Below are 23,900 nucleotides of genomic sequence, written 5' to 3' on the forward strand. Positions count from 1 at the left end.
TTCTTATTCTTATTCTGAGGTCCTGTCTGTGTGAGTTTCCTGTGTTATGTATCATGCACAGGTCTCCTTTACAATTATTTGATGTATTAATGATCATAAACAGACAAGGTTGCACAGTGGACCCTTCTCGGGGATCCCATCAATATGGAACAAAGAATATACATGAAAAAGCCTACTTCTCTTCTTTTATGCATGTAATAGTCTATAAGATGTGAGACATAACCCATTTAACTGAAAAGCAATATCTGACTACAGGAAAACAATGAGAATAGAGATAATCATGTGAAAAGGAATAACATTTTAGATAAGCTTGATTTTATTCAGTTGATTCAATTATTTCGTCTTTTGTTTTGAACAGTATCTTCAACACAAAAGGGAGTCTTTCAGTTTCAGCACAGGAGTTAGTGACACTCGTCTAATGAAATGTAGTTTTTACAATAAGAAGGGTCTTGGGGTGCTGTTCACTTTCTTTTGGCTACATTTAGAGATTTTTAAAACAAAGACTCTTTCGCTGTTTTTCACTACTGACTGGAAAAGTAGAGCACTTTCTTCTTAGCAGCATGCTGAGGAGTGAAGGGCAAATATCTGTCCTTCTCACATCCTCAGAACCCAGATTTCCTCGAGCACAGCTGGTGACTAACAAACAGTAAATAACGCGGTACTGCAAATAGTGATCGTGAAAAAAAAAAAGGTTGTGATGACTGCTTTAGCACCAGCCTTCTGTATACTCATACATCAACATGTACACACACACGCTCACACATATGTTTTAGTGTGACAATGAAATTCCATTACAATGTATTGGAAGGATCATATTCCATAAAATACTGTTCTTTTGAAAAAAGAAAAAAGTTTTGATATGAAAAATAAAAATAGTTCATCATTAAAGTACAAAGCTTTGCCTTTGCTGAGATGATGAATATCCTCCTGCTTACTAAGGTGCAGACCTTTTATATCCTTCATCATTCAGAGAATAGTCAGAGTGAATAAAGGGGTGAGTTCGATTCAGCTCCCGTACCAACTCCCATGCACGCTGCAAAAACACACACATGAGAAGAATAACTGCACTCACATTGAGCCTGTTCTTTCTTAGATTGTGTATATGCGAAGAAGAGAGAAACTGAATGGGAAAGTTTTTAGCTCTTTTTCTAGCTGACTGCATTCCCATCCTCTTTCCTTCATTCTCTCTCTCTCTCTCTCTCTCTCTCTCTCTCTCTCTCTCTCTCTCTCTCTCTCTCTCTCTCTCTCTCTCTCCATCTCTCTCTCTCTCTCTCCCTTTCTCTCACATACACACATTTTTTTTCATCCTTTAATCCCAAACTGCTTAAGGAAAGGAAGGTTAGAAATCCCTTTACAATGTCTGGGCTCAGCACTGTTTGCTACCCGCTTGCTATCTCACATAGGAGGCCGTGTTGCTCCTCCAGATACACAGAACCTTCTCCGCGCTCGACTGTATATGATTTGCTCTCTGACAGATGTCGAGGTTGTTGTCAGCGAGCCACGTCTGTGTCTGACTGTTGAAAAACCATCCTGGGATTTTTAGTGGTGGGGTTTGGATTGCTCAGTGTTTTAGAAGAGAAGAGAAAAAAAATATAGAGTGGATGCTGTCAGAGGGAAGGAGCTGGACAGGCCCTCATGAGAAATCAAACAGGATTTTTCTCTTCTTTTTTCCTTCTTTTTAGACAATGACATTATATATTTAATATGTAATACTTGTCTTCTCAGTTTTATCAAACTGTCGCTCATGTATTCAGACCTTAGGTTATTTATTATTTTTCATCTGTTTGTTGGTGCGTGTTTCTTCAATTCGTATTTTGGTGTGTGGCTGTGTGTGAGTATGCAGGGAGGGAACAGGGGATGAATACATAAACAAAAGAACTCCAGGCAGCCTCTTGAGCCTTTTTGTCATGTTTGGAGGTGAAAGTGAGCGCTAACATCTGTTGGTAGATTCTGGCTGAGCTCTTCTCTGTTGGTACACTTCTGTGGAATAAGGGAAAGTAAAATGAACAGATCGACCCATTTTCCCCGTTTCCTCTAGTTGCTCCTTTATTTCCCCCTCCCTTTCCCAATACATACTGTTTCATTCCACTAGGTTTTTTTCATCTCCTTATGTGACATTTGTTTATTACTGTAATCAAACATTTTCATTGCTCTGTTTGAAGTAATACTTATATGTTGGATGTGGTGCACTAAAGATGTAATTCTGATTAGTCTACATGGCCTTCTGAAAAACACAGTAAATTCAGAGATTTACATTTTTGTGCTTCACATAACTGATGCGATTGCAAGCTGATTTTCCTGTGTTTTACAAATATCACATTTTCAAAATGTTGAACTTCAGACACTTTATTTTATGCATTCTGAAAGATTTTCTGCTTTAACTTCTAAAAACAATCAGTAGTTATCAAACTACAAATATGAGTGCCTGAGGAAATGAGACTGGACCGCTACTGTGTGTGTGTGTGTGTGTGTGTGTGTGTGTGTGTGTGTGTGTGTGTGTGTGTGTGTGTGTGTGTGTGTGTGTGTGTGTGTGTGTGTGTGTGTGCAGGGCCGCCGCAAGGGGTGTGCGAACCGTGCGACCGCACGGGGCCTCGCGCTATGGGCCGTTTTTTTTTTTTTCGTTTTTTTTTCGTTTTTTCCCTTATAAATATCAACAGTCACGTTCCATTACAGACCTAAATGTGTACTAGTCTGTGCATATCAATAAATATATGTGCAATGATGACGCGTGTCTGTTGTTCAATACAACTGATCAGACCAAGCGCGGACACAAGCTAGTCTGATCCAGACGGTGGAGTTGGAACAAACTGTCACACAATGTCGAGAGAACGAGACAGATTCAGGAAATTTCCATCAAGGGATGAAAAAAGAAAAAAACTAAAGAAAATGGAAGAGTTTAATGCCTCTCTGAAAGGCTCGTTTGATAAATTTGTTACAAAAATCACTGATCCGACCGGGTCTCAAGCAGCCGCGGGGCCCCGCGTCGAGGCAAGCCAAATGATGATGAGGCAGGGGAAGGTATCCAGTATTTTGCTAATTGGAGAGTTAAAATTGCGCATATAGACACCCGATCCGACCCGAAAAACCCAAAAATTTTGCGGCGCTCGCTACGCTCACGCGCGAGGGCCCCCCCAGCCATTTCGCACAGGGCCTCGTAAATCTCCCAGGCAGCTCTGTGTGTGTGTGTGTGTGTGTGTGTGTGTGTGTGTGTGTGTGTGTGTGTGTGTGTGTGTGTGTGTGTGTGTGTGTGTGTGTGTGTGTGTGTGTAGAGATTCAGTAGTTGTAGGAGCTCATGATTAATATATTTTGTTAGTGAATATGTAAAAACTTGCCTTTGTCGAAGGAACTAAAAGCGGCTTTGCAATATAAAAAGTAATTTTTTCTTTCCCATATAAATGCACATATTCTATAGAAAAAATAAGGATTTATGTCCCCTCATTCATGAAGAATAATACCTTTTTATTATCGACATTAATGCACGTATTTGTTGCTTATAGCTATTTTCCGCTGTGCAAAGAACTCAGAAACATGGAAATTGTACATACTACAGAAGTTTTTATGGGATTTCTGGCGTCACATTTTTATATATTCATATATTAATATATGATATTTATGTATCTTATATTAGTGCCTGTTGAGACTATGGATACGTTTTCTAACATTCAAAACACACCCACACATGGATCATGGAATCTGGTCCTGCACTGAGGATCAGAGGGAATGACAGGACCCCGACATCAAATGCAATCATCACACTTCACTATCTTAAATCTAGAGGCTGCTTAGTGTCTCACATACGGCTTACGCTTATTCTAGTCTTACTGTTACCATAACAGGATTCTCATCTCAGCCATTCACTTAATGCTTCACCATCTTCCCCTAAGGAGACATTGAATGTTCACACTGTTAACTTTCTGTGAGTCAATCTGATTGTTTAGGTCCATTGTGAGATTGTGAGATGACTAATGAGGCGTCATAGCTGCACACAGCTACGTTATTTTACAAACCTTGTGTGTGAACAGGTGTTTGTGCGTGTCCCAGTTATATCTGTCTGTATGAGACTGGCAGAGAGAGCAAAAACATCTGGGCATTGGTTTGGATGACAGCCAAACATCCAGGAAATGCAAACAAAGCACTAAGCTACGTTCAAACAACATGCACACAAATATAGACTTGCACAAACAGAGAACCACACAGTCAGTGCACCAGTGCAATCAAACAGATTAAATAAGATAAATCATTTCTATAAAATCTACTTTTGGCTAACAGTTGAGTGTTTTACTTGTCAGTTTTTTTGTTGCATGTTGATAATAGCACTTACCATGAAAGATTCAGCGGTTTTATGAGCTCATGATTAATAGATTTTGAATGTGAATAAGTAAAAGACCTGCGTCTGTTAAAGGATATTAAAGCAGCTTTTCAGAATAAAAGTTATTTGCTTCCGTCTTGACTATTGTGATTGGTTACAAATGGATATTTTTTAGACAAGAAGGATAATAGGAAAATTATCCAATCTACTTTCAGCTCCAGCTGTGTCTTTTACAGGCTGGTTCTCTCTTGCCTGGCGTCACAAAAGAAATTGTCAGTTTCTCACCTCGCACAAATCTAATCAATGCTGGAGAGAATAACAGAATATCGTATCAGAGAGAGGATTAGATATGGTTCAGAGATACAACGATACAGCCCCTGAAATTGGATTTGACTGCTCTGATAATGTCAGGCAGTAATAGTGATAATAGCAGCACAGATGAACACATTTAATGTAGAAGATTTGAGTGAGGACCAGGTTATGCTTTTATAACTTAATGAAGAGTATAGAGAAGTTAAAACCTAGAGCAGACAAAGTGAAGACATCAGACTATACCCATAGAAGAAGTTCTTGCACTTTTCACAAAGATTAGATGATCATTGTGTTCATATTGGACGTACAGTAGAATAACTTGTCATTAAGAGGGTAAACGTATAACCATAGTAAATCATCTATTAAAGACTGCTGCCATTTAACCTGCAGCCCACGAAGGGTCACAAAGACACTGCCAGTGCGCTGTGAGGGTTAAATGACTAGTTTACTAAAGAGAGGAAAAAAAAGAAAAGAGAAATTGCCAGGTCATACACCATTAAATTTTATAAACTGTAAAAGTCAAACACACACATGAGAAAAGTGCTGCCAGTGCAGTCTTCTTCCAGAGTAGTGAAGTTAATGGAGCTCTCTATTAACAACTCCACAAGAGTGATAAATGTGCATCAAACTGGAAATGTGTGGTTGTTTGTAGAGGTGTAAAAGAGGATGCCATCAACCTTCATAGAGTAGGATACAGATATGATGATGATCAGCAGCAAGTTGGCACGGTACCAGCGCTTGCTATCCAGCACTCATCATTAGGTATAAACTACCCAATGTGCATCTCATACCATATATCTATCATGCTAAATATCTGCTCCTGCGATGCTACATCTCAGCTACAGCCCATAAAAGAGTCATGTAGTCTGAGCAGCCATGCAGCGTAAACACGAGAACAATTTCAATGTGCCTGATTGCAAGACAAGTTTTATTTAATTTATTTTAATTACAAGTTGTGTAGTCTGAACAGGACAGCAATCGGCCAACATTAACAGGAAACAACCCTGCTTTATATTCAACGTGCAGCAACAATGATATTTTAAGTATCTTAGGGTCTAACTTTCGACTTTTGGTCTAATATTTCTCTAACTTTTCTTTTAAAACATCCACTCTGGTGTGTGGGAGACGCAACAAAGTGCACCTCTAGTGGTACAAAGTAGTATTGCAAGAGTATTGCCAGCCCCACCCATTTTAGCAGTGACTTATGTCCTTATTCAAAAGTCTTTGGTTATGAAAATTTAATTATCTAGAGGTCCCTATTTTGAAGACTGAAACATTAGTTTGGCTGCTGCTTGACTACTGTTTTAGTCTGTAGATCCTACTGTTTAGGATCCACAGTGCTTTATGTTCATTAATTGACATGTTCATTTGGACAAATTTCACATATTACCATTATGTGAGTCGGAAAACTCCCGCTTTGGAAAGACTGTGATAAGATCCAACCAGCTCATTACTTTCCACAAATAATACCATTACTGATATAGTGGAAGTGGTGAAAAACATCTTAACTCCCTCATCCTGTTCCTTTGATTGGAGCCTACAGGTGGATGCTGGAGATTTTTAAACAGCAGCAAGATGGCCACCATTTTTTTTTTTCCCCCTGAATAGACATGGACTTAGAAGATGTAACTCGAATTTTGGTAGGACACAGACTTGATGTGTGACATGCACGCCTGCTCCCTCTTTACTATGTTGATGCTGTCAATGACTCCAGCTGTAATGTGGGGGAAAAATTGTTGATCTGCTCTTTAGATGTATTTGTAATAGGGCTGTTCGATTAATCGATTTTAAATCGTAATCGCGATTATGTAATTAGAACGATGTTAAAACGTGAAAATCGTAAAATCGATTTTTAATTTATTTTTTTAACCTTGTCTGCACACATATTAATGATTGATGCCATATTAATGATTGATACCATATTAATGATTGGTGTAAATACCTCTCAATACCTGCGACAAGTGCCCCATGGGAGAGGCTCTTTAGTGTAGGAGGGGGCGTTGTAACATGCCACCGGGCATCCCTCAAGCCAGATGCGGTAGACCGGCTCGTGTTCCTTGCAAAAAACTTGCAAATGTGAATAGCAAATGTAATGACTGACATTACACACCTCTACCTCCTTCATGGGTTGCATTATTATTTAGCATGCAAAGACCCAGTTTAGTTTAATTAGAAAATGTCTTGTTTTATTTAATTGGAAATATAACTTACTGTATGTTTGCAAGTGCTGATTTGCTGATTTTTTTTTTTCAGAGATAAAACTTTATATTTTATTATATTTTTTAAAACTTTTTTTCAACTTATTTTACAGAGTTTTGCACTTTATTCATTCATTTTTGGTTTAATAAGAGCAAAGTTTGCACTTAAAGCCCAATGGGGCAAATGTTCAATAAAAAAAACAGCATATTTGAAATCATTTCTTTGCCTTTTGTCAATTCACAAAATAATCGTAATCGTAATCGAAAATCGGATTTTGAGAGAAAAAATTTATATTTTATTTTTGGGCAAAATCGAACAGCTCTAATTTGTAAGTCTCTCTTTCTGACATATTTGGGGAATACTTTGTTGGTGACTGCAGACTACAAAAGCTGTTCTACAAAAATGAGCCAATGTGCTGATATTTATCTTTATCACTTCAGTTATCATTATGAACAGACTACATGCATTTCTCTAAATAAGGACAATTGTGTAAGGCAGTGTCTCCCAATCTGGGGCCCGGCCCCCCCCTGGGGGGGCGCCAGATATCTCTGGGGGGGGCGCGAAACTTTGTCTGCTTTGAGGATATGCAGTTGTAAATATTATATTTGCACATGTTAAATAAATAAAAAATCCTAATAACACACCTGGAATACAGTAATTCAAGTCTGTATAAACCCACTTAGAAATATTTTGGTCATTTTAAAATACTAAGTTATTTATCAGGATAAAAATGTATTATTATATCATTATTCAACATTTAATCATACTACTACTCTGACGGGTTGTTAAAGGAAAAATGTAAATACATTTTGCTCTCATATTAAAAGAGACATTTTTCAGAAATATTTTTATGTCCTTGCAATTATTTCTTGTGCGTATTTTATACATTGGTGACACAAAATGAAGGTGAGAAAAACAAAGTCATATGTATACAGGGTAAACCAAAGAGAAATGTATCGAAAAACATAATTACCGGTAATATTAATTTTTTCAGTTAAAGGTTTGTAATGAATAACTTTACTCTTTTGCTGCTAGTACGTATAGGGGGGGCCCGGCTGGTCTTAGACACAAGTAGGGGCTCCAAGGAAAAAAGGTTGGGAACCACTGGTGTAAGGAATGCAAGTCTTGAGATCAAGAAGCATGACACTGTGCTGTATAAGATTCCCTTTATATACCAGTGAAACACCCCCATTCCCCAATACACACCAGCATACGTGACCCTAATGGCCATTGTAGAGTTTGCATATTCACCTACTGAAGTGGGTGTCAACAAAGAATTGTACATTACTTTCATGCAGTTGCATCAGTTCCATCTATGCTCTGTGCTGCTCAAAACACTTCTTAAGTAAATGTACAAAATGGCTAAATGCAAGAATTCTGATAAACCGAGGGGATTGCAACCGAAAGGCATAAAGCCACTTCAGTTTTTAAATGTGGCCTTAACAGCCGTGTTGGAGAGCTACGCGTTCTTCACAGCGTCAGCGAAGGGCATCTTTCTGTCAAAGTTGAGTGTGATAAATAAACATCAATAAATCTAATGGTGTACAAGTGTCGCTTTTCCAACACACCCCTAAGCCGTGTTTTATCACAGCCAAGTGCAATTACTGATTGTAGGATGAGTAATATCCCTAGTGCTGTTTTCAGTAATCTCAGCTACATGGGGTAGCTCACCTCCCAACATTTTCATTTGAACTTCAAAGAGGTGACTGTCCTCTGCTGTACGTTTGAAGATTCTCTACGCTGTCCTTCAGTTCCTGACCGGATATGTCACTGTCTATTAACCCCTTGCATGTTTTACAACCACAATATTACCCAGACTGGCACCATGCTGAGAGTGTACCCACTACTCAACCAGGGTCATCTTGGACAAATCTCAGCCACCAAGTAGAGCTGATGGATGTTGTCCACAGGTGAGCACTGAGGTAGGCTGAGTGGCACATGTAAATCGTGATCAGACACTGCGGTGCCATTTTAATCCCCACTTTCTCATGCAATTCTTGCCTCTCGTATTGCTTTTTAATCACATGTGTACAGAAAACAATCCTCAGACAGCATCTCTCACTCAAGACCACCTTGGAATTGGCCTATTTAACTCAAATGCTTATAAATGATCCCAACATACAATTACTATTTGAGCCCTCAGCCCGGCCTTCCCTCTGCCAGAAGGATATTTGTGCCTCAGGCCACCAGTGTGTGTTGGCCACATTCACATGTGCCTTTGCGCTCAGTCTAGTAAAAGTGGTGCACAATGTTTTGCCCGGTGATAAAATATTAACCTTTGCGGGTGTTGTTTGTCTGTATTTGTGTGTAGGAGTTTGCCACCCTGACAAAGGAGCTCAACATATGCCGGGAGCAGCTGCTGGAGAAAGAGGAGGAAATATCCGAGCTGAAAGCTGAAAGAAACAACACCAGGGTGTGTGTATGCACGGGTGTGTCTGTGAGTGTGTGGGCATAGGCAATTGTGTGGTCTTGCTGATGAAAACAAAGAATGTGTCTATGAAATTAATATTCTCTTTGGTCATGCTTGCATGTGTGTGTGTGTGTGTGTGTGTGTGTGTGTGTGTGTGTGTGTGTGTGTGTGTGTGTGTGTGTGTGTGTGTGTGTGTGTGTAGCTGCTGTTGGAGCACCTGGAGTGTCTGGTGTCTCGTCATGAGCGCAGTCTGAGGATGACAGTGGTGAAGAGACAGGCGCCTCCACCATCTGGAGTTTCCAGCGAAGTGGAGGTCCTCAAAGCTCTGAAGTCATTGTTTGAACACCACAAGGCTCTGGATGAAAAGGTAGACTCACACACACACCCTATTGCTGAAGTTAATTCTTACGAATAAATTGAGAGGTAACAACTGTCTCATTAGGTAATTTCCGTACTTGGTATTGCCATCATGTACACCACTTTGGGGCTGTGTGTTTGTTCTCTAGCAGAGTTTCTGTCCTCTCTCACTGATTAATTCTGAACTAGTCAATTTTCTTGTTTGTTTTCATGCTGTTAAGTTGTTAATGAACCTCATTACTCCTTTAGTGTCACAGTTAAAGTTCTCCATGTCAAGGAGGAGATTGCTGCCAAAAGGCTTTTAAAGTGAAGCAAATGGAACAAGTCGTGAAATAGCTTTAACATAAGCAGGAGTGGGCAAATGTACATAGAAAATGACAGTGTATTTATATGTCAACGTAAATTAAAAATCGAAAATTAAATTGGCACAACCACTGTTTGAAAACTTATACAAACTTATACTTATATACAAAATACAATATGTTAGACCAGTGGTCCTCAACCTTTTTTCAGTGATGTACCCCCTGTGAAATATTTTTTCAGCCAAGTACCCCCTAACCAGCGCAAACCACCTAAAACAGAGCACTGTGCCATCAGTAACTGATTTATTAAACATAAAAATGCTGCTACGCTTCAACCACGACTCCATCGTTGGTCCAAGTGATTGACAGGGGAAGCCAGGTGGCATTTGACAGGTTAGGTGGAACCATCCTGGTGTGGGGGAGACTCTGGGGTTTTAGGATAATAAGTTGAATAGCCTACTCCTGAAGATAAAATTCATTTTAGGAATTTAGACTTATATTTTCCTCAATTATTTATGAAATATTTATTTTTAAAGGATTTTTGCATGGATGCTACTTTTTAAATATATGTATATTTTAAAATCTCACGTACCCCCTGGAGTGCCTTCACGTACCCCCAGGGGTACGCGTACCACCATTTGAGAACCACTGTGTTAGACTAACAAAGTTCCTAGGAACATAAATGAGGGTTATCTTGTGTCTCTTTTGATGCCTTTTTGTCAGGTGCGTGAGAGGCTTCGGGTGTCGCTGGAGAGGGTGGCCACCCTTGAGGGGCAGTTAGCAACTACCACGCAAGAGGTGAGGTGTCCGTGTGTGTACAGTACATGTGCATGTTCAGTACATGTGCATGTTCATTCTTGTAGTTAATGGTAAATGAAACAGCTGCTCGATCCCCAGCGAGCACCTGTTGAACCTCCAGTCTGATGTCGTACACACTTCAAGAGACACATCCTCCTTTACTGGCTGTGAGACTCTGTTCATACACATGAAGCTTCAAATTAAAAATTCAAAATATAGAAGCTGGAGTAGCAGGAGGATGCTCAAGCAAGTCCAGTCTGAACATGCAAACTCCACACAGAAAGCTCCAGCCAGAAGTCGAAGCTGTTAACTTTTAGTCGCTAAGCAACAGTGCTAACCATCACAGCACTGTGCTGCTAGTTAAGTGGAATAGGATAAATGAAACAGGCCATGGATTTGTTATGTTTCTGTGTTAAGAGTTAACTGTGACATGAGTTTTATTAATCTATGAACTTCATACTAATTCTTACGGTATGATATTTCAGCGTTCCTGTCTGCGGTTTGGCTAGTTCTACTCATCACTGGAAAAAAACATAGTACATAGGGTCGCCACCTTTCAGAAATAGAAATAAGGGACGCCCTGATTTCAGCAGCGCAGGAGCCAAAAAAAAAAGCCCCAAAACTTCTAAACTGAATAAAAATGTGTTTATTTTATATGAAAAAACTAAATGCTTTGATTTAAAGTTTAAAGTGCTTTAATAGCATTGAACTAGCATGACTGTACAGACAGACAACCATATAGCAACTGAAATAGCCTCCTATGCTACGTATGTCCACATCAGCCCAGATGTAATATAGCCTACAGGTGAAGAATATGGTGTAAAAGTTAATTTATTTCAATAATTCAACTAGAATATGGTGTAAAAGTTAATTTATTTCAATAATTCAACTAGAATATGGTGTAAAAGTTAATTTATTTCAATAATTCAACTAGAATATGGTGTAAAAGTTAATTTATTTCAATAATTCAACTAGAATATGGTGTAAAGGTTAATTTATTTCAATAATTCAACTACAATATGGTGTAAAAGTTAATTTATTTCAATAATTCAACTAGAATATGGTGTAAAAGTTAACTTACTTCAATAATTCAACTAGAATATGGTGTAAAAGTTAATTTATTTCAATAATTCAACTAGAATATGGTGTAAAAGTTAATTTATTTCAATAATTCAACTAGAATATGGTGTAAAAGTTAATGAAAATACGGTACAAATCATGTCCTGTATTACCGTAGTTCAATACGGGACGCAACATTTTTTTCTCAAATAAAGGACAATTCCGTATTTTACGGGACGGGTGGCAACCCTAATAGTCCATGTCCTTAAAAGTCATTTTTTTGTTTGTTTCTTGGTCATGTTTCATTCCTGATCATAGACTTTTATAAGACGAGAAGCCTCTTAATGAAGCAAAGCCACTGATTTTCTAAATAGCGTGTATTTCATATGTGTAGATTGGTCAAGTGTGTTTGCTGTTTGAGCTGCACTTCTCTCAGGCAGGTTGGGTTCTCCTCCACGACGGACTAAGTAAAAAGAAGAAAAGGGTACATTTGTGATGTTTTTGTGAGTTTTCTTTCATTTAAATTTCTTTGCAGTTGAGCATGGTGCGGCAGAGGAAGGACGGTGACTCCGTGGAGCGAACAGATGGATCCAAGCCTACATGGAAGGTCTTCATGGCTGTGTGATTGTTTTTATGTTTGTGAACAATTTTCTTTGTGTCCAAGACGTATTTGTCCTTCTGACTGCTGGTCACTTTTGCATCCTTATCTGCCTCCCTCTTACACAGTAACACATCTGCACATACTGTACATATAGAGTGCACCGGTTCAAAGGAGGTAGCATAAACCGTTTTTTTCTTGGGGATAGTGACAAAACATGAGTGATAATCTTATCTGTCCTGTGCGGTCTAAAGCCAGCGCCTGAAGAAAGCACCTACTGTGTATCACTATGACTTCACCCTTAATCGAACAGCTCAGCTTGTCTTGGCGCTTCTGCTATTCCTGTGACTTTTGAGACAGAAACAAAAAGTGTCAGTCTCTCTTTATCAGAAGAGAGCCACAGAGTCGTTAGATGATAGAGAAATAATGATGACATAATTATCTTGATTGCATCTATAATATATGGAAAAGGTTTAGTTGTTACAGAATTTGATCTTTACTAATATATTCCTGTCAGGATATTTATCAATCACGCCTGAGATGTTACAGTTAGCACTTAAAGGGAATTTTCTTTTCATGAAAACACAAATTGTAAGGGCTTTAGTGCAGGAAATCTCATCAAAATAGGACTTATTTGGCTGGTCAGGGGTTCTGAACAACTGCACAACTCACCAGGTGTGTTTTATTACACAGTTTCGCTCCATTTAGCTTTATTTCGCCCAGTATTAATGTGTATGTTTTTGGTATTCATAAGTAGGCAAAATGGAAACATGAGGGAACGGGAGGGGGGTTTTCTTAACTCTGGCTGCCCACTGTTTCCTTTCTGATTATGTGTCCCAGACGGTTTGTTTAATTAAGACCCTGGAAATAACTGCACTTTGAGCTGTGAGGAAAAGAGAAACAGCATCAAAACAACAACATGGCAGCCTGACTCCACGTAGCCCGTCTGTGTATGTGTAAATCTCACCACTGCTTTATCTAGGTCACCCCACAGTTTTATCAGTTCAACAACTCTCAACACCTTCAACCCAGATCAGTTACATATGTAAAACTCAGGCCTTAGGTGCATTTTACATGACAATGTGTATGCTCTTTTTAGACAGTACATTAACTCTGCGTGTGTCCACCCTGCAGAGACTGCCCAACGGCTCTATAGATGCACACGACGACGGCAGCCGGGCGTCTGAGCTTCAGGACCTGCTCGATCGGACCAATAAGGAGCTGACTGAGACCCGTAAACTGTCTACCACCCTCAATGGTCGCATCGTCGACCTGGAGGCGGAGCTGTCGAACACGCGTCGAGAACTGAGCCGCAGTGAGGAGCTGTCAATCAAACAGCAGAGGGAGCAGAGGGAGGTGAGAGCAAAGGGTTGACCATAAACCAATGTTAAGTTTTATACCTATGCCCTCCCCGATTAGATTATTTTCTAATCGGTTTTGCCATTTCCAAAATATATTATATCAACATGTGTGGTCACTGAGGAAAAGATAAAAATAAAAAAAAACATGACGCACTTTAATTGATTTTTATGTATAATTTTCAAAAGAAAAAACTGTAAACTAAGAAAATCTAATGCCAAAATCTGTTTTGGCCACTTTCAATCATGTGTTGTATCACACTACATCACTATAATAAAAGGTAGGAGCATTTTACAAAGAAGGTTGTCGACCCATATTAAACCTTTAATGCATTGTTCTTTAAAAAGATCACAAAGTTTCCTCTTTTACAAAGAAAGCATTCATGCACATGGCTTTGATGTGAAATATGCGTAACATTAAGAAGGCACTTGTGAAAGTTGAACTGGTTTGAAGATGTTTGTAAAAGTTGAATACTTTTCCTTTTCTTTTTTTAATGATCAGAGTTTATGAGATACAGTTACAGAACAAATCATCAGCTAAATCATGAGCTATCACTCTGTCCAGGTTTGCATTTTGATTATGAAATGATTAATGTTTATTGCTTCTTTCTTGGTTAACTGTCATAGCTAAGGCATGTTTGGTTGTCAGCCTTTTAAATGTGCTGTATTTTTGGAAACGTTGATGCTTAAACTTGGAATTGCATCTGTTGGTTTAAAACCTTGGTCCCTTTGTTAAGCTTAACCAGTCGAGTCTCATTGAATTAAAAATCGCACACTGCATATCTCTGTCCACTATTGTGCTTCTGCATCTGCAGAGAGAAGATATGGAGGAGAGGATAACAACATTAGAGAAACGTTACCTGGCTGCTCAGAGGGAGACCACGCACATTCATGACCTCAATGACAAGCTGGAGAACGAACTGGCCACCAAGGACTCACTGCACCGACAGGTAACAAACTGAAGGTCCCCCTTTTTTCTTTTTTTTAAGTTAAGAGGAATTTATGAATTTAGGCACAGTCTGAAAAACAATAAAACCGACAACTCAACATTACAAATCAGCCGCAGAATAAGTAAATATTCATGACTGTGTTTTTTCATTACTCTGCTATGTTCAGAGCTCCTTGAAGGGGTAACAGATAATATCACCATATACATATTGTCATAAAAGTTAGGGATTCTGTTTTTTTTTTCTTTCCTGCAGCATTTTAATATTTTATGCCTCAATGATTCAAAATAATGCATCTAAAGTACTGCCAGGTGTTAAAGTCAGTGAGTGTGCATTAAAAGTGTCCTGCTTCAAAGGTTCATGTGTAGTTCAGGGTGAATCTGAGTTCAATTCCACATGGGAATCTTGCAATTCGCTAGCTACACCACAATAACTACACCTAATATGTTTCAATGTTTTAGAGTGAAGAAAAGGTGCGGCAGCTGCAGGAGATGCTGGAGATGGCAGAGCAGAGGTTGGCTCAGACCATGAGGAAGGCTGAGACACTGCCAGAGGTGGAAGCTGAACTGGCACAGAGAGTTGCCGCACTCTCCAAGGTAACACGCACATGCACCCACTTTTGAAGCTACAATGAAAAAGAAAGTAACAGTCACCGATATGTAACACAAAAGCACGTGACTTAAAACCCCAGCCCTTACTGAGGCAGTTGTACTTAGAGTATATGTATGTGTCTCCCCCTGCAGGCCGAGGAGCGGCATGGCAACGTGGAGGAACGCCTCAGACAGCTGGAATCACAACTGGAGGAAAAGAATCAAGAATTAGGAAGGGTGTGTGTTTGTGTTTGAGCCCCCTGGGGTGTCTCTGACCTCTCGCAATGATGTATCCATGTGTGGACTGATGGTCCATATTAGCTGGGTGTCCTGACTGTTGGCTCTGTGCTCCCTCATGCATGCACGTGCATAGCCAAACACACAGAAAACACAAATTCAATAAGATCTCTTTATTTTCCCTGTGCGTTGTTGCATGAATTTAAACCAGATCCACATATCTTGCTGGACCCCCCCCCCATCCCCCTTGTACAACTCATTGGTTGCTATCTTTAGACTGAATAATTCACGCATGGCTAATTTCTCTCTCTGTCTCCCTCTTTCTATATTTAGTGGAAAGGGCTCTCCAAGGATGTATATGTGTGTTTATATGCATCTGTGATAATTTACCTTCATGATTATTCTGCAGGGCACATATTTGGCACAGCAATTCCCATTCAAGAGAAATCATTTAACCCTATTTCATGATCACGTAAATGCTTGTAATTACAGTCATTCTGGCTGTGAGATCCATTGTTGGCCAAGAGGAACTATATGTGGCAGATTGTGAATCGAGAGCTAAATACACAATTTATCCTTTAATCCATGTAGAGATGCCTGATTAGTGGCATAAATACACCCACATGGAGTCTGTATCAAAGGGAAAATGCGACGCTGTCATTTCGCTCGTCTGATTCTCCCTCTCTGCTGATTAGGCTCGTCAGAGGGAGAAAATGAATGAGGAGCACAACAAGCGTTTATCTGACACTGTGGATCGTTTGCTCACTGAGTCCAATGAACGACTGCAGCTCCACTTGAAGGAACGCATGGCTGCACTGGAGGACAAGGCAAGGCCCGAACACACATTTGTTTAACCAGCAGCAGCAGCACCTTTTATCGCTGTTGCTCTTGGCTCACAAGGAAATGTGGATGCAGTGTTACAGATACGCATCTTGAATAAGACATATATTTGATGCAGGTGTCTTTTATTTTAATCAATATATTTATTTCATCTTTTCTTCTAGAACTCCCTCATTCAGGACCTTGAGAACTGCCAGAAACAGCTTGAAGAATTCCACCACACCAGGGTCCGTAAGACTAGCTGGTTCGCTACTAAAACCACCTTAAACCTTATACGTGCCCCATAATAAATAGTGAAGCATGAATCATTCAATTTATGCTATCTTTTGTTACTTATATGAAACGCAAACTACATTGCAGACAGCAATATTTGATGAGGCCATGGATTGTGGAACCCAGCAAAGTATATGTTAAAAAAAAAGAAATGTGTTTTTTTGCAGCCTAACGTCATTTCCCAAATCAGCTTTGCTGGTTTAGTTGCTAATTTTGTGCTAAATGGTCAATAAAATATTGTTGGACCACCATCAGCTCTGAATATGGTACAACACCAGCTGTTTCCTTTCAATAAGCAATAAATTATGTGTTACAACATTTTTTATCTTTCTGTTTAGAGTTGCAATGATTTTTGACCAACATTATGCATTGATGATCTGAGAATTGGACCAATGTGTAAAGTCCTCTCTTAAGCATCCCAAAGATTGTCAATGGGATTAAGATCTGGACAATTCATGTTTGAAAATGATATGTCATGCTTCCTGAACCGCTCTTTCAGTGTTTTAGCCCAGTTAATCCTGGTATTATCATCTTGGAAGATGTCTTTGCCATCAGGGAAGAAAAAAAAAACACTTGGAAAGGTTTTGACTGACCATTCAAGTAGTCAGCTGATCTCTTCTGTGGGCACATAATATTGCTGACCAAAACTCTTACTGCATAAACTTGGTCCCATATTTAAGGCTTTTTTTCTTTTTCTTTTTTTTGGGTTACCCCCACCTACAATTGGTTATTTTAAGGCCACACGCCTGTGTCACATTTACATTGCACAAATGAAAATGATCCTACTGCCACTATTAGACATTACCATGAATTACAATTTTGAGTTTCTTGAGTCAGATTTCTCAGAACATTTAAATTATCTCTAATCACAATAATTGAAAAAGAAATGTCCAACCACATTCCCTCCTCAAATATAATTATCCTTCAAGATCTTCATAATGCTTTGGACAGTTCTCAGCCTAGTTTTTCAGGTTTTTTCAAAGACCTTAGTTGTTTTTTTAACTGCGGTGCAATAATTTGACCCCTCTGACAATGAATAAAATCTTTTTTGTTTAAGTTATCAGATCAGTCGACAGTGTTAAAAAAAACATGTTTCCTGGTGAAACATAATAACCACCGCAGTTTTTTTAAGAGGCTAAATAAGCAAATGAACACTCACAGTTTATCTTTTTTACACTAGCTGTACCTACTTGTAATGGAGGAGTGTAGTTGTCTAGAATTTAGTGCTTTTATTTCTGCCCCTCTCTCCTTTAGGAACGGCTGATTGGAGAGATTGATAAGCTGAGGAACGAGATCGACCATTTAAAGCGTCGCAGTGGGGCATTTGGAGATGGAGCTCACCCCCGGTACAAAACTGCTTTTATATTGGCTTTTATATTTTCACTGTGATATATAGCACATTTCTCCGTGATGGATTGGCGACCCGTCTACAGTGAACCCCTGCCTTTCACCCAAGAGAGCTGGGATAGGCTCCGGCAGACCCCCTTGACCCTGAATAGGACTAAGCGGGTGTAGTTAATGCATGGATGTATGGATATATATCACATTTATGACTGTCTATTCTATGTGCGCAATCTCAGGTCTCACTTGGGAAGCTCAAGCGACCTCCGCTTCTCTGTAGTGGAGGGGCAAGATGGCCACTACAGCACAACTGTGATCAGACGGGCACAGAAGGGCCGACTGTCCGCGCTACGAGATGACCCGAACAAGGTGTTGATTATGTCTTTTTCATGAGGCCAAAGAAACTCCACATTTCCCCACATGAGCAGTCCTTACAGACCCAAGATTTGAACATTTTTGCTACCCTTCTAACCACATGGAGCTCTTTATCTGTGCTTAATCCAGGATCATTTCTGCTTTGCTAGTAGGTGTCAATGCTTGGCTGTGTGACGGCCTCCACGCTTAACTCCCCATTCTCTACTAACCTCTCTGTCTTCCTGTCTCTCTCACCTGCCGCTGGACATAATGTGTGATGTAAGTTTTCTGTTCATCCACTTCCTCTCATAATCAGAAAAAAACACTTTCATGTGTGTCATATTATGTCTTTACATGTATACACTGTATTTTGTATATTTATATTGTATATTTTTAAGACTCCATCCTTATAATGAATCGTTCTCACATTTTCACTGGATGAGTTGTATTTTGTGTTTGACTTTGGGCCCACGTGTGCTCGTGTGTCTGTTTCTAGGTGTGTGCGGTGTGTGAACAGGACTACCCATCCTTGCGTGGCAGCGTCAGCCACCTACTCGGCAGCGACCTGGAGGCAGAGTCAGACATGGATGATGATGTCAGCTCGACCTTGCTGTCTCCCAGCGGCCAATCAGATGCTCAAACTCTCGCTCTTATGCTGCAAGAGCAACTTGATGCCATCAATGAGGAGATAAGGTGGCGTATTAAAGGAATATGATATCACACGCTCCCTGTGGGGAAATTAGGCAACAAGGCAATGAAGAGGCTGCAAATAGAGGGAGAACAATTAGACAAACGTGATTACAAGGGAGTTATACCGTTGAAAATAAAGGTGCTGCTCCTGTTTATTCTTAAAGCTATGCATAAAGGTGTGTAGCCAGATAGGATGCTCCGGTACTGATAGTCATTACACAGATATATAACAGTGAGCTGAACAAGGACACACTGAAATGCACTTTCCAATAAAAGAGAAAATCAAAAGCTTGATTTTCACGAAATAAATTAAGCATTTACCAGATATCTGAGAAGAAATTGGGCTTCAACAGTGAAGGCGGGAGACAATACTGAAAGCCACCAGCTGCATTTCCTAGCGTTGTAGATAATTGACCTCCCTGAATAAATTACCTTTTATTATCAAAGCAATTAAGTGACCACCAGCACACGTTTGTCTCAATTTAACTTTATCCTGAAGATCTGGGCTAAAAGAGGTGTGAGACAACCCTGGTGCATGATTCTTTATTTGCTTTGGTGAGTGGACATTAGGCTCAGAAATTAAAACGACCGAGGAAGGGAAATGTAAAATCAACCTCAGAGTCGATTGCAAAAATGTCAAGATATAAATCTGTTTTTAATTGGCTTCGTTGTCACTGTTCTGTATGTGTGGCTGCTCGTACCATGTGCGTGCACAGGATGATCCAGGTGGAGAGAGAGTCGACAGACCTGCGCTCTGATGAGCTGGAGTCTCGGGTGAACAGCAGCAGCATGGACGGCCTCAATGTGACCCTTCGACCCCGGGCTCTGCCCACATCTGCTACTTCCCAGTCCCTTGCATCATCCTGCTCCCCGCCCAACAGCGGCCACTCAACACCTAAACATCATGGACGCAACCCCAGCCACCACCTCGGCATCATGACTCTGGTCAGACAGCACGCTCACTCAGACTACACACGTGTGGCAGAACATTGAAGTTTAGATGAAAGTGCGCAGCTTTCTTTGACCGCCGTGTTCTTTTGTGTCTGCAGCCAAGTGACCTGAGGAAACACAGAAGGAAAGTGGCCGTAAGTTTGGAGACCCAGCTAAACTAACAACTTTTATGTTTGAGCGTGTCTGTCGGAAATGAGCTGAGGAGCTTTTTGTGACTCTTTCAGTCTCCGGTGGAAGTGGACAAAGCCACTATCAAGTGTGAGACATCGCCTCCCTCCTCCCCCCGCAGCTTACGGCTAGAAACCAATTTTGCTCAGTTCACAGGGAGTCTGGAGGATGGACGAAGGTAGGACAAACAGTGTGCGAGTGGATGTTTCTCAGACTACTGCTCTAACACTTATCTCATTCTGTGCTTTATGCAATTTCCATTTCTTACAATAAAACATCGTATTATAGATTTTCTGCTTTAATGTAATACTCTAGTCCAGGGGTATTCAATTGGCGGCCCGCAGGAGCTTTCATGTGGCCCCTGGTCATATTTCAAAAAAGGGTGTGTTTGTTGAAAAAAAAAAAAAAGTTTTTTTTTTTTTTTTTTTTTTTTTATAATATTTTTATAACTGGCTACTATGGACTAAAATGGTTGTGCTCAATGCTTAATATAATATTCAAATAAGGAAATCTTGGTGGAAAGTGGTGCTTTGTCATTATGGCGTGTTTTATTAAAAGTAGGTCAATATCAAGTTCATTAAGTTTGCACAATGCATGGTTTCAAAATGAACTTGCATTTAAAATAATATTTCTTTATCTGAATATTATATTTAACATACACAATTACTAAATCTGGAGACAATTAATACATAATTCATATGTAAACTAGATATATTCAAATGTATAATACAAATGTATTATATTTACATAAGTCTTCGTCTTTGAGTGCAAAATACATTTTGAAAACCCCCACATTTTCAAATTGTGCGGCCCTCTCCATACAGTCCTTTTTCAGATGTGGCCCCCGGCCGAATCTAGTTGAATACCCCTGCTCTAGTCAAAATAAACAGTATTTTCTCAAGCAGTGGCCTATGTTTAGATTGTTTTTCCTTTTTGCTTCCATAATACATCTTCTCTCCTGCTTCCTATTGTGTAATTAAGCACTAAAATGATAAATATTCCAGAATTTGTTTTCTAAAATCCTGTGAGTCAGAAATGTCAACTTGGTTTGTTGTACAGATGTATGCAAATGAGCACATAAATATCTAGATATGCTTTCATTTGCATGTTTAAACACTGGATTTCCCAAAGCTTCATAGTAATTATTTACCCTTCATGTGTGGTGTTGCAGCAAGCAGAAGAAAGGAATCAAGTCTTCTATTGGCCGATTGTTTGGGAAGAAGGAGAAGGGTCGCATGGACCAGACTGTCGGCAGGGATGGACAGTCTCTACCAGCTTTAACAGGTTCTCTATAGACTGCAACGTTACATCCACTACAAAGTTCCACATCGTGAGAGTCAGAGACTAATGCATATGTGTTGTGTTCTAGACTTTGAGATGGGTATCGGCGACACTATGACTCTGGGAAAACTTGGCACGCAAGCTGAGAGGGACCGCAGGATGAAGAAAAAGTAAAAAAAAAAATACTTCAGAGAAAGTTAGTGGCAGTTTTAATCGTAATCTCATGTTTCCTTCCGTCTTTTTGTTTTATTCACTCTTTAGACATGAGCTTCTGGAAGATGCAAGGAAAAAAGGTCTTCCTTTTGCACAGTGGGACGGTCCTACTGTTGTCTCGTGGCTTGAGGTATTCTACCAATCTCACCTCAACACATACAGTAGAACCCGCCTCTCTCTGTCTTCATGTCAGGCAGCTACTGCCATCGAAGATGAAAGGGAATACAGTAATAGCAAATACCAGACATTATGATCTGAACTGCCCTCTCCCGCTGTCTCTACATTTATGGCAACAATAGTGGTAACGTTGCATGTCTTGATGACTCTCGCCAGCTGTGGGTGGGCATGCCAGCCTGGTATGTGGCAGCCTGTCGGGCCAACGTGAAGAGCGGAGCCATCATGTCAGCACTGTCTGACACAGAAATCCAGAGGGAGATCGGCATCAGCAACCCTCTGCACCGGCTCAAACTCCGTTTGGCCATCCAGGAAATGGTCTCCCTCACCAGCCCGTCCGCACCTCTCACATCCAGAACGGTAAAAAAAAAAAAACTAAACTAAACAGCTATAATAAACAATTAAAACATGAACTTCATACATGTAAACATTTTACACAACACTGAAGCTCTGTTGCACTCTTAGCTGTGACCTTCACTTTGCATGCGCAGGTTAGCTGCCTACTCACTTTTTAGTCATTTTAATTCTGGATCAGCTCACTGTTGAGGCTCGGTTCATGCCTTCCACTGGACTGATTTGTCCTTCTCAACACCGTTAAATTGCATGCATTACTGTGAGAAAATAGCACCTAAACAGTGCCAGATGTACCTACAAGCTACCTGCTTGAAGTACACTTCCTTCCTTGGCATCACTCAACACCACGTTTGTCTGTGTGTGTCTCTGTCTGTGCGTTTGTTTCTTTTCTGTGGGGGTGGGGTGGAAACATGGACATGAGTGCGTTCTTGGGTGCAATTCTGTTTGCCTGTATATGAATGCTTTTGTATGTATGTGTATGTGTGTGTGTGTTCCGGTGTATTCTTGTCCTCTGAGCAGTCCTCCGGAAATGTGTGGGTGACTCATGAAGAGATGGAGAACCTGGCTTCCTCCTCTAAAGCGGTCAGTACCATCTGGGTGCTCCCCTCCCTGTTACCCCACCCGACACTCACACTCACTGTCCCCACGGCAACACGGATACGTGCCCCCCCCGGAAGTCCCCTTTCCAAACCCACTACATCACACACTAACATGTTGTTGTGCCTCCACAGTTACTTGTACATGTTTTTTCAGATATAATTGATGACAACTGTGTTTACTTGGTTTGCATCTTCATTCACGGTTCAGTTGGTTATATGAAAACTGGAGGTTCACTGCAGGGTAAAGATTGAGAATAACGTGTGTGTTTATGTTTTTGTAACATGTGTGAGTGTGAGATTAGCGCCTGTCTCACTAACCTCATATGTTGTCTCCACCATGCTGCCACTCAGGAGAATGAGGAGGGCAGCTGGGCTCAGGTGAGGCCACGGAGCTGCAGACATCTGTCTGTTCAAACTGTGAATTGTGAACCAAGGCTCTTTGCAAGTGCAAACACACAAATAAGGGCAGACTCACCTTCAGCTTTACTGAAGAATGTTTACAGCTAATTTTTTCCTCCTATTATTCAGTAAAATACTATAGTATTTAAGCCAGTTTCATGCTGCAAAATCCTTATATAGCAATACTTCAGTATAAACAAATTACAGAGAGGCCGGCAGAAATGAAGACACCCATGTACTTGTGAATGGTCTTCAAAACTATTTAAGGTTGTACTTGTTATGCAAAGAACAACCTCAGAACATTTAGCCTGTGACACAAGCTGGCAAGAAGTACAAGAAATACAAAATCCTCTTCAGAGAAGTATCCACTTTCTCAGGCTGACTTGTGTTGGTTGCCATAGGAATTTGTTTTGAACCAGGAAGCAGGCTTTTGGTGTGTGGACAGGTGGCAATTGTGTCTTTTATAGAAGAAGATGCTAACTCGAGAGTATTTCTAAAATGAAAAATGATGGTTGGTTTTCTAGACAGAGATTTGTGTTCATTTCTTATTTCTTGTCTCTTAGTTTGATGCCTACTGCCTACTGTCTCCACCATGATAATGTGGTTAGAATAAACCCAACCCTAATAGATTCGTTAAGAATTTGCGTATCTATCTATTTTTTTTATTTTCAATTACCTGCCAACTCTTTTCCAAATGTGCTGCCACTTTTTCTTAAACTTACTTTGCAACAGCTTATCAGTTGGCTTTGTCTAATAACAGAGTATTGTAGCACTAAACCTTATTGAG

At 40.1% G+C, this 23,900-nt stretch overlaps 1 protein-coding gene across 5 annotated transcripts in view; it reads left to right on the forward strand.

Annotated features, from left to right (window-relative positions):
- ppfia4 (PTPRF interacting protein alpha 4) overlaps positions 1 to 23,900 on the forward strand; it is a 71,755-nt gene that overhangs the window by 38,734 nt on the left and 9,121 nt on the right. For 4 of the 5 annotated variants that reach the window (XR_009782979.1, XR_009782980.1, XM_061727665.1 and 1 more), the window contains 22 exons: positions 9,132 to 9,233; positions 9,433 to 9,597; positions 10,613 to 10,687; positions 12,282 to 12,353; positions 13,479 to 13,700; positions 14,518 to 14,652; positions 15,111 to 15,245; positions 15,393 to 15,476; positions 16,172 to 16,303; positions 16,481 to 16,543; positions 17,844 to 17,935; positions 18,170 to 18,299; positions 18,802 to 18,977; positions 19,691 to 19,919; positions 20,024 to 20,059; positions 20,150 to 20,271; positions 21,265 to 21,377; positions 21,463 to 21,544; positions 21,636 to 21,717; positions 21,921 to 22,121; positions 22,635 to 22,697; positions 23,066 to 23,092. Coding sequence is in view for 2 of the 5 variants with exons in the window: in XM_061727665.1 (XP_061583649.1) it covers positions 9,132 to 9,233; positions 9,433 to 9,597; positions 10,613 to 10,687; positions 12,282 to 12,353; positions 13,479 to 13,700; positions 14,518 to 14,652; positions 15,111 to 15,245; positions 15,393 to 15,476; positions 16,172 to 16,303; positions 16,481 to 16,543; positions 17,844 to 17,935; positions 18,170 to 18,299; positions 18,802 to 18,977; positions 19,691 to 19,919; positions 20,024 to 20,059; positions 20,150 to 20,271; positions 21,265 to 21,377; positions 21,463 to 21,544; positions 21,636 to 21,717; positions 21,921 to 22,121; positions 22,635 to 22,697; positions 23,066 to 23,092 (2,538 nt within the window). In the remaining 3 variants the exon portion in view is untranslated. The remainder of the gene's footprint in view (positions 1 to 9,131; positions 9,234 to 9,432; positions 9,598 to 10,612; positions 10,688 to 12,281; positions 12,354 to 13,478; positions 13,701 to 14,517; positions 14,653 to 15,110; positions 15,246 to 15,392; positions 15,477 to 16,171; positions 16,304 to 16,480; positions 16,544 to 17,843; positions 17,936 to 18,169; positions 18,300 to 18,801; positions 18,978 to 19,690; positions 19,920 to 20,023; positions 20,060 to 20,149; positions 20,272 to 21,264; positions 21,378 to 21,462; positions 21,545 to 21,635; positions 21,718 to 21,920; positions 22,122 to 22,634; positions 22,698 to 23,065; positions 23,093 to 23,900) is intronic. The other variant, XR_009782981.1, reaches the window with a different exon arrangement.

This window comes from Cololabis saira, chromosome 8, assembly GCF_033807715.1.
Source record: "Cololabis saira isolate AMF1-May2022 chromosome 8, fColSai1.1, whole genome shotgun sequence".
Lineage (NCBI taxonomy): Eukaryota > Metazoa > Chordata > Actinopteri > Beloniformes > Belonidae > Cololabis > Cololabis saira.